The following is a 15,355-nucleotide window of genomic DNA, read 5'->3' as shown; positions in this document are numbered from 1 at the left end:
GTTTCTTTGTTTGTTTTTTGCAGTTTTCTTTTTTTTCAAATTTTATTGCACTTTTCCATATACAAAACCAGACTTACAACTCACATAGTCACAGTTGATGAATGTATACAGTTGTGTACTTAATGAAAACAGTTGTATAAATTATTAAGTGCACTGACAATTGGAGAAAAACAGAACAAACAAACAAGCAAACATTAAACAAAAGGGGGGAATAAGGGTCTATGCAGAGATTTTAAACATGTTACAACCTGAAACTGTTTTAATCACTTTTTGTTTTTCAGAGTATGTGATGAAATGCATATATTGTTTGAACTCATTTAAAAATGTGGTCTTTTGCCTGAAAATTTACACATTTGGATATGGAATTTGGCCAATATAAGGAAGCAGGTCTTTAGATTTGATTCTCAGGCAGGAAACTGGTGCACTCCAAGAGTCCGAGGTGGAGAGTTGACACAAAAGTGCAGATTGAATCAGGATAGGCTGATTAGTATGTGTTTATTGTGCATCATATTTCCTAGTAATGGTTGAGAAGTGGATATCTGTAAAAAAAAAAAAAAAAAAAAAAAAAAAAACAATTGAAACATAATGTAATTCCTGGTTAAACTGTTACAGATTTGATCATTTTGGGGTTGATTTTATAGCTCTCCAAAGGATGTTTCCCTTTGCGCTTTAAAAAGATTTATGTTAGAAAGATACTCTACTTTTGCTTATTAGAAATTTGATTCCACTTAAAGGTACACTTTAAAAAGATGAGTGAGATTTACCCATACAGAGAAGTTATGCATCTTAACTGTAATACATATAATTGAACTTTCTACAAAAATACAATTGAAATTTAGGAACACCTTTTCTTTTCTTCTAATGTTTCTGATTTAGTTGGAAAAAATGTCAGTAGATCATAGAACGTAATTTGTCTTTGTCAGCCTTAATCCATAACAATATCAGAGTTGCTATTATTTTGGAGGACTCAAAATTTGAATTTATGATAAATAATCGTAGAATTCATGCAAAATATATCGTACATAAGCAGAAATTCATGAATGTTACCCCACATTTCCCAGCCTATTTAAAACAGCTTTCTATATCATTTATGACTTATTGAAAGGTATCAAATCTGTAAGTGCACAGTTCCTGAGCATTTATTAGACGTTTCCCTTCATCAGACCCCAGAAAATTGTAATCCTTTTTTTTCTAATGTTATGGCTTTCCTGTTTTCACTTGTTTGTTTCTAATATTGCACTTGATTGTTTTCTTACGGCAAAAACAGGTTAAGTTATTAAAAAGAAAATACTCGTATAATACAAAGCAGTGGAGATTGTATTTATGGGAAGTAACCACTTATGAACTATCGCTGACAAATAACATGTCGACTGACTCAGAATTATTATTATTATTATTATTAGTAGTAGTAGTAGTGGTATTACTGCTATTTTTAATGTTGTTTTTTTAAACAATCACAAAAAAGCAAAACAACAACAACAACAACAACAACACTGAGAACTATTATACAAATATAAAAAATGATGACAAAATACATAGTAAACCATTAATGGTACAAAAATATAAGACAATATAATATATATACATATATATATATATATATATATATATATATATATATATATATATAACAAGGTGAAATAAATAAGTAAATACATAGGACGAAAACAAATAACTATGTACTATAAATATCTCAATTTAATCAGTTATGTATTACGCTCAGGACACAGGGGTCAGGACACAGTAAACTATTATTTCGGTTATTTATAGTCATGTAAAACGTATTTCCGGAGTTGGACATAGATGTTTTTTAAATCATTTTCATTGTAAGAAACAGATCTGTTATATTTGGTATTTAGAATGTCGAAATTTTGATCTTAATGTTTAAGCAATGAAAATAAGATTACTTTTACATTATTTTTTTTCCGCAGGAAAAAAAGACGACAAAAAAAGAAAGGCACTTCCTGTCCTTTTTTCCCTCGTGTTGTAGTGCGCATGTGCGGGACTTCACACGTGTAGTAAACGTTAGGACTGGTTGCATGCAGCTCTACTCAGCAGAGATACCTTAGCACAACAAACATATATCTAATATATATACACCTATCTTTATCCTAGCGGCTCTTTTAAACCCAGGACAGAGGAATAGTCCTCCGTGAAGCGTTTCGCCGAGAGGGCCGGAATACGAGAGAAAAACATTCACCATGGTGAGTGAAGAGTTCTGAATGAACACATGCTAACAGAAGAGCTAGCTTTAAGCGAGCTAGTGAAAGAGCGCTTCAGGGCTAAATAACCTTTAATCCCCAGGATCCTCTTGTTTGTCCAATCGTGATATTTTACTTTGTTTTTAATGTGGATTTGTTTTTCCCAACATGACTAGACTGAACCAGAAGTGAATCCTAAGGCCTACCCGCTGGCCGACGCCACGCTGACCAAGACCATCCTGGACCTGGTGCAGCAAGCCTCCAACTACAAACAGCTGAGGAAGGGGGCCAATGAAGGTGAGAAAAACTTAATCTTGGGACAAGATTTAAATTAATTGTTGGCTTGCGTGAAGGTGAACATTTGAATACTTACTGAGTAATTAGAAACAAGGTTAAAACCTGTAACAAAATTCCATGATCTGTAACTGAACTTTAGCTGGGTTTTGTTTACCTGTCTTCACTTATTTATTTGTAAATATTGTTAAACCGTGGGGGACATACGTTTTGATCATTGATACATACTTTTCTTACAGCTTTACATGCCCATGTTTAATATTGCTGCCCATTTACTTGTACACCTCAGAAAAATAAAAGCTACTGTATGTTATTGTTGACTGGATTGTCTTTTATTTATATCTGAACTAAGAAACAGAGGCAGTATAGCAATTCAAAGTTCTCAAATCCTGTGTTAAGGTCATACAGAGGTGTGAAAACTGGTCAAAATATGTTTAGTAGTAGTAACGTCCTTACCATCAAATATTTTAGTCTTTATGTAAAGGTATGGCAAAAACTATATCTTGTAAAATTATGATAAGGGTCTGCACAGGCCAGATAATTGGCACTGGTTGGTCAGATCAGGCCATTGGGGGACTGTGATGTTAAACATTTCAGCATGGTGGAAAGGATAGACTTGCTCTAAATATAATTTTGGTTCAGATATTTTCCCCTCTTTGTTTACATACATAGGTAAAGGTTTTCACCTGATTTTTCAATCAACATTTTAACACACCAGCTCTCAGTCTACTGCCAGTAATGTGATAATTAAAACTTAAATGATGGAAATTCTTACCTTGATCTATTTTCCCCCCAGCCACTAAAACCCTGAACAGAGGCATCGCTGAGTTCATCGTGATGGCCGCTGATGCCGAACCACTGGAGATCATCCTCCATCTGCCTCTTCTCTGTGAGGACAAGAATGTGCCATATGTGTTCGTTCGCTCAAAGCAGGCCCTGGGCCGAGCCTGTGGGGTGTCCCGCCCCGTTATTGCTACCTCAGTTACCGTGAAGGAAGGCTCCCAGCTCAAACCGCAGATTCAGTCTGTTCAGATGGCTATTGAGAGACTGCTTGTGTGATTTTTGTTGCACTGATGAATTCTCCTTATGTAAGAGGAGACTAATTCCTAATTGAAAATATTTGTCTCTTGTTTGATGAAAAAAGCTGGTATGCATTACCAGAAAATACAGAATTTTGTTTTTTACATTTTAGGACAGTTAGTCCACTTCAGTGTATCAGTTTGCTTCGGCATGTCCTGATTCATAATAAAAAAACATTTTTATTTCAGCTGTGGTTTCTGCTCACTTTGATTCACAATGTTTTTTTTTACTCATGCAACGAATATTGTTAAAAAACTTGGAAAATATCCTAAGTAATTTAAAGATTTGAAATGGATGGAGTCTCAAATGTTAGAATCCTGAGTTGTTTGTAGTGAGGCTAGTTTTTCTAAAAAATAAAATGTATGTAGGAAACCTCTTTAAAGAATTCTTTACATGAAATTAAAACCAATGTTTATAAATAAAAGTTTGATTTGCAATTGGACATGAGATATTTGATACCTAAAACACAATTTATCCTTACTGCTACAAAATGCAACTGATATGTTGGCGAAGGGATGCAGAAATCAGTCATGACAAGACTATGGCTATGTTCACACTGCAGTTAAAAGTGACCAGACTCTGATTTTTTTGCTCACATGTGACTTGTATCTGATTTTTTTCTGACCGTGTGAACAGCACAAGTCACATTGAATCTGACCTTTTCAAATCAGTCAGGCCACTTTCATATGTGGTTCTAAATCAGATACATATCTGATCTTTTGAAGTGTGAACAGGCAAACAAAAAAATCAGATATGAGAAAAGATCAGAATTGAGCATCAAGCCTGCAGTGTGAACATAGCCAATGTCAAACATTTGAAATTGAAGTCATGGAATTTGACTTGACTTGCAGTGCAGAAATAAGCCCCATCTAACAATCAATGTTGGTATATTATGAGATTAACACAATTAAAATTAGCAATACTGATGTGGGAGTAGAACTAATGGCTAGAGTCCAGGGTCCCATCAAAGGATGTTAGATATTTATATGAAGATCTTAGGGGTGGAAATATGAAGTACTTGGAAATCACAGGTTAAGCTACCCAAATTTTTATTTTTCGAGGAGGCAGTTTACCCAAACCTGTCCACAGTTAGCCAGAAAAAAAAAGTGAAAGGGCGTCTTCAGTTGTGGATCATTTATGATATCAATGCATGTGTGGGGATAAGTAGCATTGATGAACAGTTACCTCGTTCTGGAGCTGAAAAGGATGTCAAGCGTTTATTGGAGGTGATGATTTTGTTAAATCATGACACATTTATAGCAAATTTTCCGCCACGCTTTTGCCACTTGTAACCAATTTTCACCACTTTTGGCCACTTTTTATCCACTTTGGCCACTTTGAATATATCTGCCTTCAAAAATTTTTCAAGAGAGGACTGATCCAGTATGAGCGTTGTTTGCAAATTCTTCTCCACAATTCCTCCAACATATTCTTAGTTGCCCTGGATTAATTTTTTAGAGGATATGAGTTGTTCTAAAAAAATCTGTTCACTGTTTTCCACTGCAATTCTCTCCACACGTTTGCTTTTGTAACTTCAAGGATTTATGTGGAGATTTTAACCCAATACGTCTTCACTAATTTCCCATTTAAGCTCCCTTTCTAATGTACTCTCTATATGGAAGTTGTTTCTCATTTTTAGACAAGTTTATGCGAATACAACTCCAATACTGGGCTCTTCAAGTTGTTTGTTTTTTGAATTTTCAACATTTCAGGCATCACTCAGCAGGGAACCACCTTTCTACAGGCCAGTCCAGTTTGGGTTTGAAACCAGAAAACATATCTGCAGATATCAAAAAAAAAAAAACACTTAACCAATTAAAAACACATTTTCACAATTGTTTTGACACTTTTAACACCCTTAAAGCACCTTTAACCATTTTTCAACACTGTTTTTTAATATTTATTTTTTAATTGATTTCTCTATTTTTACCATTTTTTACCCATCTTCACAACTGATTTACCGAGCCTTTCTGCTACTCTTGAATGCAGCACGGGTAAACGGTCACCAGCATGAACGTCAGACATAAACGCCCACTTCAGCTATGTGTAGCAGTCTCATTACTTCTCTGCATCAAAGAAGTCATGGCTTCTCCTCCTGTCGTGATCTGGGAGCATGAAGTGGCTCGGCTGCTGCAGTACACAGACCTGATACCCCGTCTGGAGGAGGCTTTGGGAAAGTTCTCCAGACGGGACAGCGCGGAGGTGATCCAGCCCGTGAGAACCACGGTACCTCTGCAGAAACACAGCGGGTAGGCCTGTATCTAAACTTCAACTTTTAACTCGTAGAGTGGTTCTCTTGTAAATAGTAAATCGCTACTGGCTCCCACGCTGTCTCCTCTGCAGCTTTCTGGGTCTGATGCCTGCTTACATGGAGAATGACGGAGTCCTGTGCACAAAGTTAGTGTGTTTCTACAAAAGGGGGGACAAGTCAAATCTGCCATCTGCGAAGGCTACAGTGGTGCTGCTGGACCCGGAGTATGGGAATGTGAAGGCTGTGAGTAAAACTAGTGACTCAGTCACATTCAGATCCTGTTAAAGGTGCTATGGGTCAGTGGTTGTCCTCTGGTGGGTCAGGGTGCTAAAAAGTGTTGTTAATGGGTCACGAATATGTGCCTGGAAAAAAGAAAAAGCCAAAAAGTCTACAAGTATGGAGGCCCAAAATGAACACCCGTGTATTTCATTTCAGTCACAAGTAATTTTTGGCTTTTTATTCTCCAATGATTGTGTTCATTTATCAAAAAACATGGTATTACAGAAAAAGATTACATGTTACTATTTTTTGTGTGTATTATGCTTTGTATCAACAAGCACTTAGAGCTTTTGGTGGAAGTAGGAATGCCATGGTGTAAAACTACTGGGTGTGTCAGTATTCAGGACCTTCAGAATCTGAATCTCCTTTATTGTCATCATACAGGGTGTGCAACAAATCTTGTTGTGCATGTCCAATACAGGGATAGGAGAGAAATAAATTTACAAATTTAAAAAATAGACAGTTGGAAATTTGCACCTGAAAAGTGTGTCAAACTAATACTGGGTTCTGATTTTTGAGTTTTTAATTTTTGCTAAATTTGAACCCCTTTTCAGACTTTCTTTTGCCAATCCTTGTCTTTTCTTGCCATTTTTAACCAATTTTGCCATTTGCATTATTATTTATTGCAACTTCTTCTTGCCACTTGTAGCCAGTTTTTGTTTTATATGCCCATTTTTGCCACTGTTTTGCCACTTAATGCAATTTTTGCCCCTTATTTTTGGCATGTTTATCTTATGTCTGTCATTTACACCTGTGTTTGCGTCTGTTTTGCTGAATTTAGCCCTTTTTGCCACTACTTTTTGGCACTTCTTTCCCCTTTTTTGCAATTTTTTGCCACTTTTACCCCTCTTTTGAATGCCTTTTACCCAAATGGTTAAGTTCAAGGAGCCCATTCACGTTGTAAACATTACTAATAAAGAGGTAATTCTGTTTTAAGAAATACGCTTTAAATTTGAATAGGTTTTATTGTACTACAGCATGAATTAATACAATGCATTTTTTGTTTCTGTGAAAAGAGTGGTTATTATTCAGGTGAAAGAGTAAAATATGGTTATCACAGCTTAACTTTATAGTGGACCATGATTTTGAAGACCTCCATGGGCCCCTAATTTGGCTGGGCTCCAGAAAGCTCTCCCCTTTATCCCCCCTTATATGCATACTTGGTCAGAGATATTGTACAGAAGTTATTCCACATTAGTTATTGCAAAGATTTATTATTGCACATGAGTTTTAAGAGTCCTTGGTTGGTAGTAGGAGAGAGGGAGTGAGAAGTGAGAGTAAATGAGAGGTGCTTTGGCATTGTCACTGTCCATGTTTGTTAATAGTCCTTTATGCCCAGGTGAAGAAACTGTTTGTGGTGTCAGATGCAGTTGATCTGTAGCACGGCCTAAAGGACAGGAGATCCAGAAGACTGTAGGCCAGGTTTGAAGTGTCTGAGGTGGTAGTCAGAGTCCTGCTGATGCAGGGGGACGAGGATACCATGTCCAGGGAGGGCAGAGGACCTATGCAATTATTGCAAAATTGCATTTCAGACCGATAGATTGTGCTACTTGATGCCGGGGGCAGAAGCCATTTAAGGCTGACACACACCAGCTACAGAGGGTAGATAGTGGTTGGCATTTTCGAAGTTGGGTTGTTTAAGGTACTTGGCGATAGTAGTGGCATTAGCCTCCACAGTTTTCAGAGCGTGTTGCCCCTTTTGGCATGATGCACTTGGAGAAGCTAGGTTATACAGAGCTACAGATTGGTACAGATACTTTACATAATCAAGCAAGTTTTTTGGGGGGGGGGAAGGGACCTAAAAACAAGGTTGGCTAAATTGTGTTCTCTATCAAAAATTAAAAAAAAAAAAAAAGGTTTATTTTTTCACCCAGACCAAACGGCTGATTGGATATGCTGAGGAGGAAGAGTATGTAGCCGGTAACCGAATGTTGTATCCCAAAAACCACAGAATCTTTCTGGGTGAAAAATGAAACTCTTCAAAAAAAATCTGATATTGCATGCAATTGAGCCAACATTGTTTTCTGGCTCATTTTTACCCAAAATTAAGAGGTAAAACTGTACCCATCTGTCGCACTGTATAGCTTAGCTTGTCCAAGCATGTCCCGTTTGAGGGCAACACTCACTGAAATCTCTGGAGGTAATGACACTACTATTAACAAGTGTCTATACAACCCAACTTAAAATTACACAAAAAATATCCCCTTAATATGCACTATTAGGACTAAAAGAGGATAAGAGAAAACTAAAGAATTTTCAGGAGAGAGCAGGAGAGGCTATAGCGAAAGAAGCAGCCAAATTAGTTAAGCTTAGCTTAGCTGTAGTTAAAAAGAAAATTGAGCAGCATCTGTGTTGATTAATATTACTCATGTGGAGTCTAGCCAGTGAGATAGTAGGTCAGACTGAGGAGAGTGAAATAGAGCCAGGGAGAGACACAACTCATAGTAGAACCAAAGAAGCACACTTTTCTGATTAATTAATTTTATCAGTGACTGAAGAGCAATATATAACAGTGATACAGATAATTAGCCACATGTGGAATGTCAGCCCTGATAATCTGCCAGGATGATTATCTGTCGATCCCTAGTTCTGAGACTGGACACGTTGAGAACCACTTTAATAGATAAGGCAAGAGGGCTTTATTTAAGTTAACACTGGTAAACAAATCACTATAATATGAATATTTAAGGCACAGGGTTGATCATATTGGAGTTGAAAGTTGAAAAAACATGCCAAAGACATAAAAGACCTTAAGAGTCAGTATATTAATTAAGGAACAAAATATTTAAATCCTCATTTGTAATTATTTATTGATATGACATTAATCAATAACAACACTCTAAAGGATTTGATTCTAACAGCTGTGAAAGATGTAAGAACATGACAAAGACTCATTAGAAGCAGTTTGCAATAAACACTGTATATTTACTGATAATAAATCTGTTGATAAACAGCTTGAATTATGCATATTTAAATCAGCTGGTCCAAGACAATGACTTTGAGGAATTTGCAAAGATTTGGGGGGAAACCAAAAAAAAATTGAAACTGAAAGGTACAAGAAAATGATGTGAGAGATGCAAAAAAGCCAGAAAGTTTGTGTTTATAAAAGTGAAAGTTATTAAAATCAGCGCTTGAAAATCCGTGTGTTTGCCATCCTGCAGGTCATGGACGGAGACGTCATCACAGGCATGAGGACAGCCGCAGCCTCGGCCATATCTGCTAAGGTACTGGTTCCATGTTTTTTAAACGTAACAGTACATGACTGTCACTATGGTTAAAGTTTACTTATGTAAAATTAAAACTACTGCTTTATAAATCTACTCAACAACTAACTCACTGGATAACTTTACTCATGGTACAAATGTGTCTCACAACAAAAACAATAAGAATCCACCAGAACCAAGAGCAAAAGAGTCAAACAGTGATCAGCTGTTTTAGATGTGATGTGGAATCACTTCTTATGTGCTACTGTGGAGTCAACAAAGGTGGAAAAAGTACACGAGTATTGTACTCAAGTAAAAGTACAGTCGCTATGGTTAAAACTTACTTAAGTAGAAGTAAAAGTACTGATTTCAAATTGTACTCAAAGAAGTACAAGTACCCCAAAACTACTCAATTACAGTGATTGTAGTAAGTGTAATAATTTACTTTCCCCCCCTGAAATTAACCACCCTTTTGTTTTTGTCTCACAGCTGCTGATGCGTCCTGAAGCGGAGGTGCTTGCCATATTGGGGACCGGCCATCAGGCGCTGAGTCATTACAACGCCTTCACTGAAATATTTTCGTTTAAAGAGGTAAAAAAACAGTACTGTCTCTAGGTATAATGAGTATTTAACACTCACAGTGTCTGAAGAGAGTATGAATGAATGGGATTGAGTATTAGGACCACTCTAAAGAAACAATAGGACGATCCATTAATTTCTGAGAAAAAAGTTAAAATTCTAAAGAAGCATCTCTGAATTTTTTAGATTATAAAATCATAAATATGTGAGAAACTAATCTCAGAATTGTTTAGTTAAAAAGTTTGATAACCTAAGTTGGATAGCAGTTCATTTCTTTTGTACGTCCAGGTAATATTGATAATTTAATTATTATGGGCCAAAACTAAAAGTATTTCCTTATTGTTCAGTCCCTGTAAAAAGCAGTGTATTCAGGAAGTATTCAAACCCCCTTCCCCTCTTTAAAATTGTGTTATGTCACACCCTAATGCTACAGTCATTTTCATTTAATTTTTTTCTCTCATTAATCTACATTCAGTACCCTGTCCTGAAAATGTGGAAAACAAATTCATTAAAAAAAATACAGAAATATCACATTAACATTAGTATTTAGACCCTTTGTAACAACACTTAAAATTTAGCTCAGGTTCCTCCCATTTCTCTTGATCTTTGCTGAGATATTCCTACACCTTGACTAGAGTCCACCCGCGGTAGATTAAATTGACTGGATATGATTTGGAAAGGCACACACCTCTCTATTGAAGGCCTCACAGCTGACAATGCATATCAGAGCAAAAACCAAGCCATGAGGTCAAAGGAACTGCCTGCAGAGCTCAGAGACAGGATTGTTGCAGGGCACCGATATGGGGAAGGCTACAAAAGAAAATTCTGTGTCACTGACCTGGCCTCCATAATTCTCAAATGGAAGAGGTTTGGCACAACCAGGACTCTTTCAAGAGCTGGCTGCCCTGCCAAACCGAGCAATCAAGGGAGAAGGACCTTAGTAAAAGAGGTGAGCAAGAACCTGATGGTCACTCTGACTGAGTTCAGAGGTCTTGTGTGGAGATGGGCAACCATCACTGCTGCCCTCCACTGATCTGGGCTTTATGGCAGTCTGGCTGGACAGAAGCTTCTCCTCAGTACAAAACACATCTAAGTCAACTAGAAGTGTGCAAAAAAGCACTTGAAGAGCTCGCAGGTTGTGGGAAACAAGATTCTCTGGTCTGATAAACAAAGATTGAACTGTTTGGCCTCAGTCCTAAATGTTATGTCTGGAGGAAACCAGGCACTGCTCATCACCTGCCCAATACCATCCCAACAGTGAAGCATGGTGGTGGCAGCATCCTGCTGTGGGGGTGTTTTTCAGACGCAGCGATTGAGAGACTGCTTGGGGGAAAGCTGAAGAGAGCAAAGTACAGAGATATCCTCAATGAAAACCAGTTTTCATACCCTCAGACTGGGCAGAAGGTTTACCTTCTAACATGACATGACCCTAAGCACACAGCTGAGATATCACAGGAGTGGCTTAGGGACAACTGTGAATGTCCCAGAGTGACCCAGCCAGAGCCCTGACTTGAACCCTATCAAATATCTCTGCAGAGACCTGATAATGTCTGTCCACAGATGGTCCCCATCCAACCTGACTGAGCTTGAGAGGATTTGCAAAGAAGAATGGCAGAAAATCCCTCAATCCAGGTGTGCAAAGCTGTAATCACTGCCAAAGGTGCTTCAACTAAGAACTGAGTAAAGGGTCTGCATACTTTTGTCAGTGTGATATTTCAGTTTTTTTCTTTTTAACAAATTTGCAAAACTTATAAAATTCTGTTTTTACTTAGTCATGATGAGGAACTGAGTGTAGCTTAATAAGAGAACAAATAAAATTAAATGATTGTAGCATCAGGCTGCAACTTAACAAAACTGAAAAAAGTGAAGGGGGTCTGAATACTTTCATTGTAATTTGATCAGGCGCTCAACTGCAGGATTTGTGCAAGGAAAACAGCGTCATCTGGTATGATTCTCTTCCACACAGTCATCTCTTTTCAACCTTAAAATAAAAAAATCTGAAGTTTAGCTCTTGTAAATACATTTTTTAAACAAGAAAATATTGATTTTATTTCTCATGAAGTTCTGACTTTAAAATTTGCAGATTTCAAGCAAGTTTTTTATTCCTCTTAGAAATGAACAAAACCTATTAATTTTTTCTATTTTAATTCATTCTTTTTTTAAGAGAGGAACATAAAAGCTGAAATTATTCACACTACAAGATAGTTTACTTCAACCTATTTTAAAGGGAACTTGGACTTAATTATTTTGAAATAAATACTCTTTGGGATTCTTGTCAGGGATAGACATCACAGTACTGTTTTCCATCTTAAAGATTAATATAGAGCAACTTTGGACTAACGCTTTCAAGAGACACCAGAAGAGCTAGCCTTTCTCTTTGTTTGTTTGATTCAGTCGTGCAAGAAACAACTTGCAAATAGCATATTAAGTTTGCATGAAGGGGGGTTATGAGTCAGACCAGGTTTTTGGCAGCTTGTATGTATCCAGCCTCTAAAAAAGTACTGCTCCACAAAGTTAAAAAGTAACCAAAGTAGTTCAACAGCTGTCCTGATTTCACCTGCTACAATAGATAATGATTGACTTTTACCAGTACCACTATAACTGTAAAGTGATTCAGAAAGGCATTTCTAGCTTCTTTTCTCTTAGATTAAGGCAGATATTAGCTCAGATTTATTAATTGACTTATCATGATGGTTCAATAACAGTCATTTATAAAACACACATGATGAAGCCCCCCACGTTTTTCCAAAAGGTGCGTGTGTGGAGCCATTCAAGAGAGAGAGCAGAGCAGTTCTGCAAATCTGTCAGTGGTCCCGCAGCTCCCTGTGTCTCAGTGGAGGAAGCAGTGAGGGGAGCAGACGCTATAGTGACTGTTACAAAATGCACAGAGCCAGTGCTGTTTGGTCAGTGGGTCAAACCGGGTGCTCATATAGCAGGTGAAAAGAAATAATTAACACATAAACATACAATTCAGTGCTAAATGTTTTTTTTTCTTACACTATTTTTTTCTCCATGTTGCTGAGCAGCTGTAGGAGCTTGTAGGCCAGACTGGCGAGAGCTGGATGACGTGCTGATGAAGGAGGCGGTGGTGTACGCTGACAGCAGGGAGGGAGCCATGGCCGAGTCTGGTGACGTTATCCTCTCTGGGGTCAGCATAACAGATTAGCTGAGTCTGAGTGGCTCTTTTGAATTATACTAGCATGAAAACTTAGATTGTTGATTTTGCTTTCAGGTTGAGGTGTTTGCAGAGATTGGGGATGTTATTAATGGGACAAAACCTGCATACAGAGAAAAGACAACAGTGTTCAAATCCCTTGGTAAGACCTGCACAGTGTAGAGCTGATCAATCCCGTGAACAATATTTACTTTGCACATAAAGAAGCCAGTTTCAAATATTTATTTCTGTCAGTGTAACCATGGCTTGTTTTGTTTTCTCAAAAACAGGAATGGGAATTGAAGATGCCGTGTCTGCTAAGCTGGTGTATGACCAGTGGGCAGCCAAAGCCAGCAAACTATGAAGCGTTCATGTATTTCAGCTGATGTACAGTCTGATAAAAGCAAAGGTTTAAAGATGGAGTCTAATCTTTTAAAAAAGGCAGGAAATATTTAAATGATTCGTGCTTCAGTTTATTGTGGAAAGAGAAATGCTGCAGTTTTATGACAAAATACTCCTGATCAAAATATATGCACCAACAACAGTTAACTGTTAGTTGTCTAGAAACACACTCAGATCAATGGGAAATTAATCACCATAATTGTATGTTTTAGACAATTTTCAATAAGCCTATGGTACAATCTTCAGCCTTGCTACTAGCTAGTGGTGCATTTAGCTGTATGCTTGCTCCAGCTACATGCACCACAACATCAGCTGATGTGCTGACGTTCATTAGATACTTCTCAATGCCTAAGTTTTTCTGTTGCCATAGAACATGAAGATGTTTATCTCAGTAATAATGCTTGTATCTATTTGGTTACCTGTACACAAGCTGACCTACTGGTGCTAATCACAGTCATCTCTACTTAAGTACCTACACTATATGGATAAAGGTGTTTGTCCACACCTGTTAAATAGTAAATTCAATGCCATTTATTATTAGAAAGTGGAAGCATCTAGGAACAACAGCCACTCAGAAATGAAGAAGACCATGTAAAATCACAGCGCAGGGTCAGTGACCGCCAAGGCGCTTGGTGCACAAAGTGCAAAAGGTGTCCTTGCTTTGTGCACCAAAATTTTTAGTGCACAAAGAAAGGACTGTAAAGACATGGTTTGATGAGTTTGGTGTGAAAGAACATGACTGGCCCATACAGAGCCCTGTCATCAACCCTGTTGACCACCTTTGGGATGAACTGGATCAGAGATTGTGAGCCAGGCCTTCTTATCCAACATCAGTGCCTGACCTATTGCTCTACAGAATGAATGGGCACAGATTACCACAGAAACACTCCAACATCCTGTGGAAAGCCTTCCTGAAAGAGTGGAAATACCCTTCATTTGCCAGTTTTGCCTTCTCAAATGTTGCTGTTTTTTCATTTAAAGCCCATTTTAGAAGTTTTTAACTGGTTAGTAAACATAATGAAATTAAGAGTTTCATTTGAATAAGTTACTGAAGTACAAAAGCAAACAATGTGAAAAGAAACAATATTGCCCAGGAGTTAGATGCCTCCACAAGGTATAACATAGCTGGACAGAAGAAGAGGGGCTAGGTCTGTTATTTCAACATGACTTTTTACATGGGCTGAACAATACTGGAAAGAACTGGCTTTGTGATATGTTCTCTTTCTGATATAATGCAGTTGTTAATGCTATTGTTTTTCGATAAATAAATGCAGTGCATTTGTACGCAAATTAAATACATTTTAAAATAAATATTTTTCCCTAACTTTATCATGTCATATTCTTCATCAGCGACAGACTCAAAAAGAGAGGAGGGACAGTGGAAATAACAGATGCCCCTTTTCTCTCTCCATGAAGCAACTCATTTCACCGTGAACTTTACAAATGACGTTGTTGCTGCGTGTTACTCTGTTAATAAAATGTCATTAACCACTTTTAATGATGTTCAGAGTTATGTTTGATTAACATGATCAGCCCCATGTCTAACTCCTTAAAATCCACCATGTGTAATTGAGCGTCTACCTCAAGCATCAAGCCGGTGCATCTGTGACAGCAGTCATGACTTGACTTTTAAACAGACTCTGAATGTAGTGTTCAGTTCTCTAATAATTGATTGTATTAGACTTTGCTGTAGATGAGTCAAGGTAATGAGAAAACTCTTGCTTTGGTTTCCATCAAACAGTTTATCCCTGAATTAAAGTGAACATTAGGCCTCAACATTTTAGGAAAATGACCTAATTACGTTTTTTTTCCCCATATAGTGCGACTCTCTTAATGTGGGATTATTTTTTAGCTTCCTCATCCAATGTATTTCTTAACAAGCAAGCAATAAGCATTATATTTTCTAGCAAAC

The 15,355-nt window shown here is 37.4% G+C and overlaps 2 protein-coding genes across 3 annotated transcripts; both read left to right on the top strand.

Annotated features, from left to right (window-relative positions):
• Positions 1 to 1,992: 1,992 nt before the first annotated feature.
• On the top strand, positions 1,993 to 3,762 carry snu13b (SNU13 homolog, small nuclear ribonucleoprotein b (U4/U6.U5)). The gene is made up of 3 exons (XM_041815932.1): positions 1,993 to 2,204; positions 2,378 to 2,498; positions 3,292 to 3,762. The coding sequence occupies exons 1-3, from the start codon at positions 2,202 to 2,204 to the stop codon at positions 3,552 to 3,554; spliced, it is 387 nt and encodes a 128-aa protein (XP_041671866.1). The 5' UTR covers positions 1,993 to 2,201; the 3' UTR covers positions 3,555 to 3,762.
• Positions 3,763 to 5,590: 1,828 nt separating this feature from the next.
• On the top strand, positions 5,591 to 14,926 carry crym (crystallin, mu). 2 transcript variants are annotated; one of them, XR_005993450.1, is made up of 9 exons: positions 5,591 to 5,824; positions 5,919 to 6,069; positions 9,267 to 9,329; positions 9,798 to 9,899; positions 12,640 to 12,823; positions 12,914 to 13,035; positions 13,120 to 13,204; positions 13,332 to 13,482; positions 14,794 to 14,926. XR_005993450.1 is itself a non-coding variant. In XM_041814923.1 (8 exons), exons 1-8 carry the CDS (start codon positions 5,658 to 5,660, stop codon positions 13,403 to 13,405), a joined length of 948 nt encoding a protein of 315 aa, XP_041670857.1. In that variant the 5' UTR covers positions 5,591 to 5,657; the 3' UTR covers positions 13,406 to 14,926. The 2 variants fall into 2 exon arrangements, 1 of the variants encoding a protein (XP_041670857.1); XM_041814923.1 differs by having other exon boundaries at positions 13,332 to 14,926.
• Positions 14,927 to 15,355: the final 429 nt, after the last annotated feature.

The sequence above is a fragment of the Cheilinus undulatus genome, linkage group 20, assembly GCF_018320785.1.
Source record: "Cheilinus undulatus linkage group 20, ASM1832078v1, whole genome shotgun sequence".
NCBI classification, from domain to species: domain Eukaryota; kingdom Metazoa; phylum Chordata; class Actinopteri; order Labriformes; family Labridae; genus Cheilinus; species Cheilinus undulatus.
Note: the sequence above shows the minus strand (reverse complement) of the source record. Positions and strands in the feature narration are given on the sequence as shown.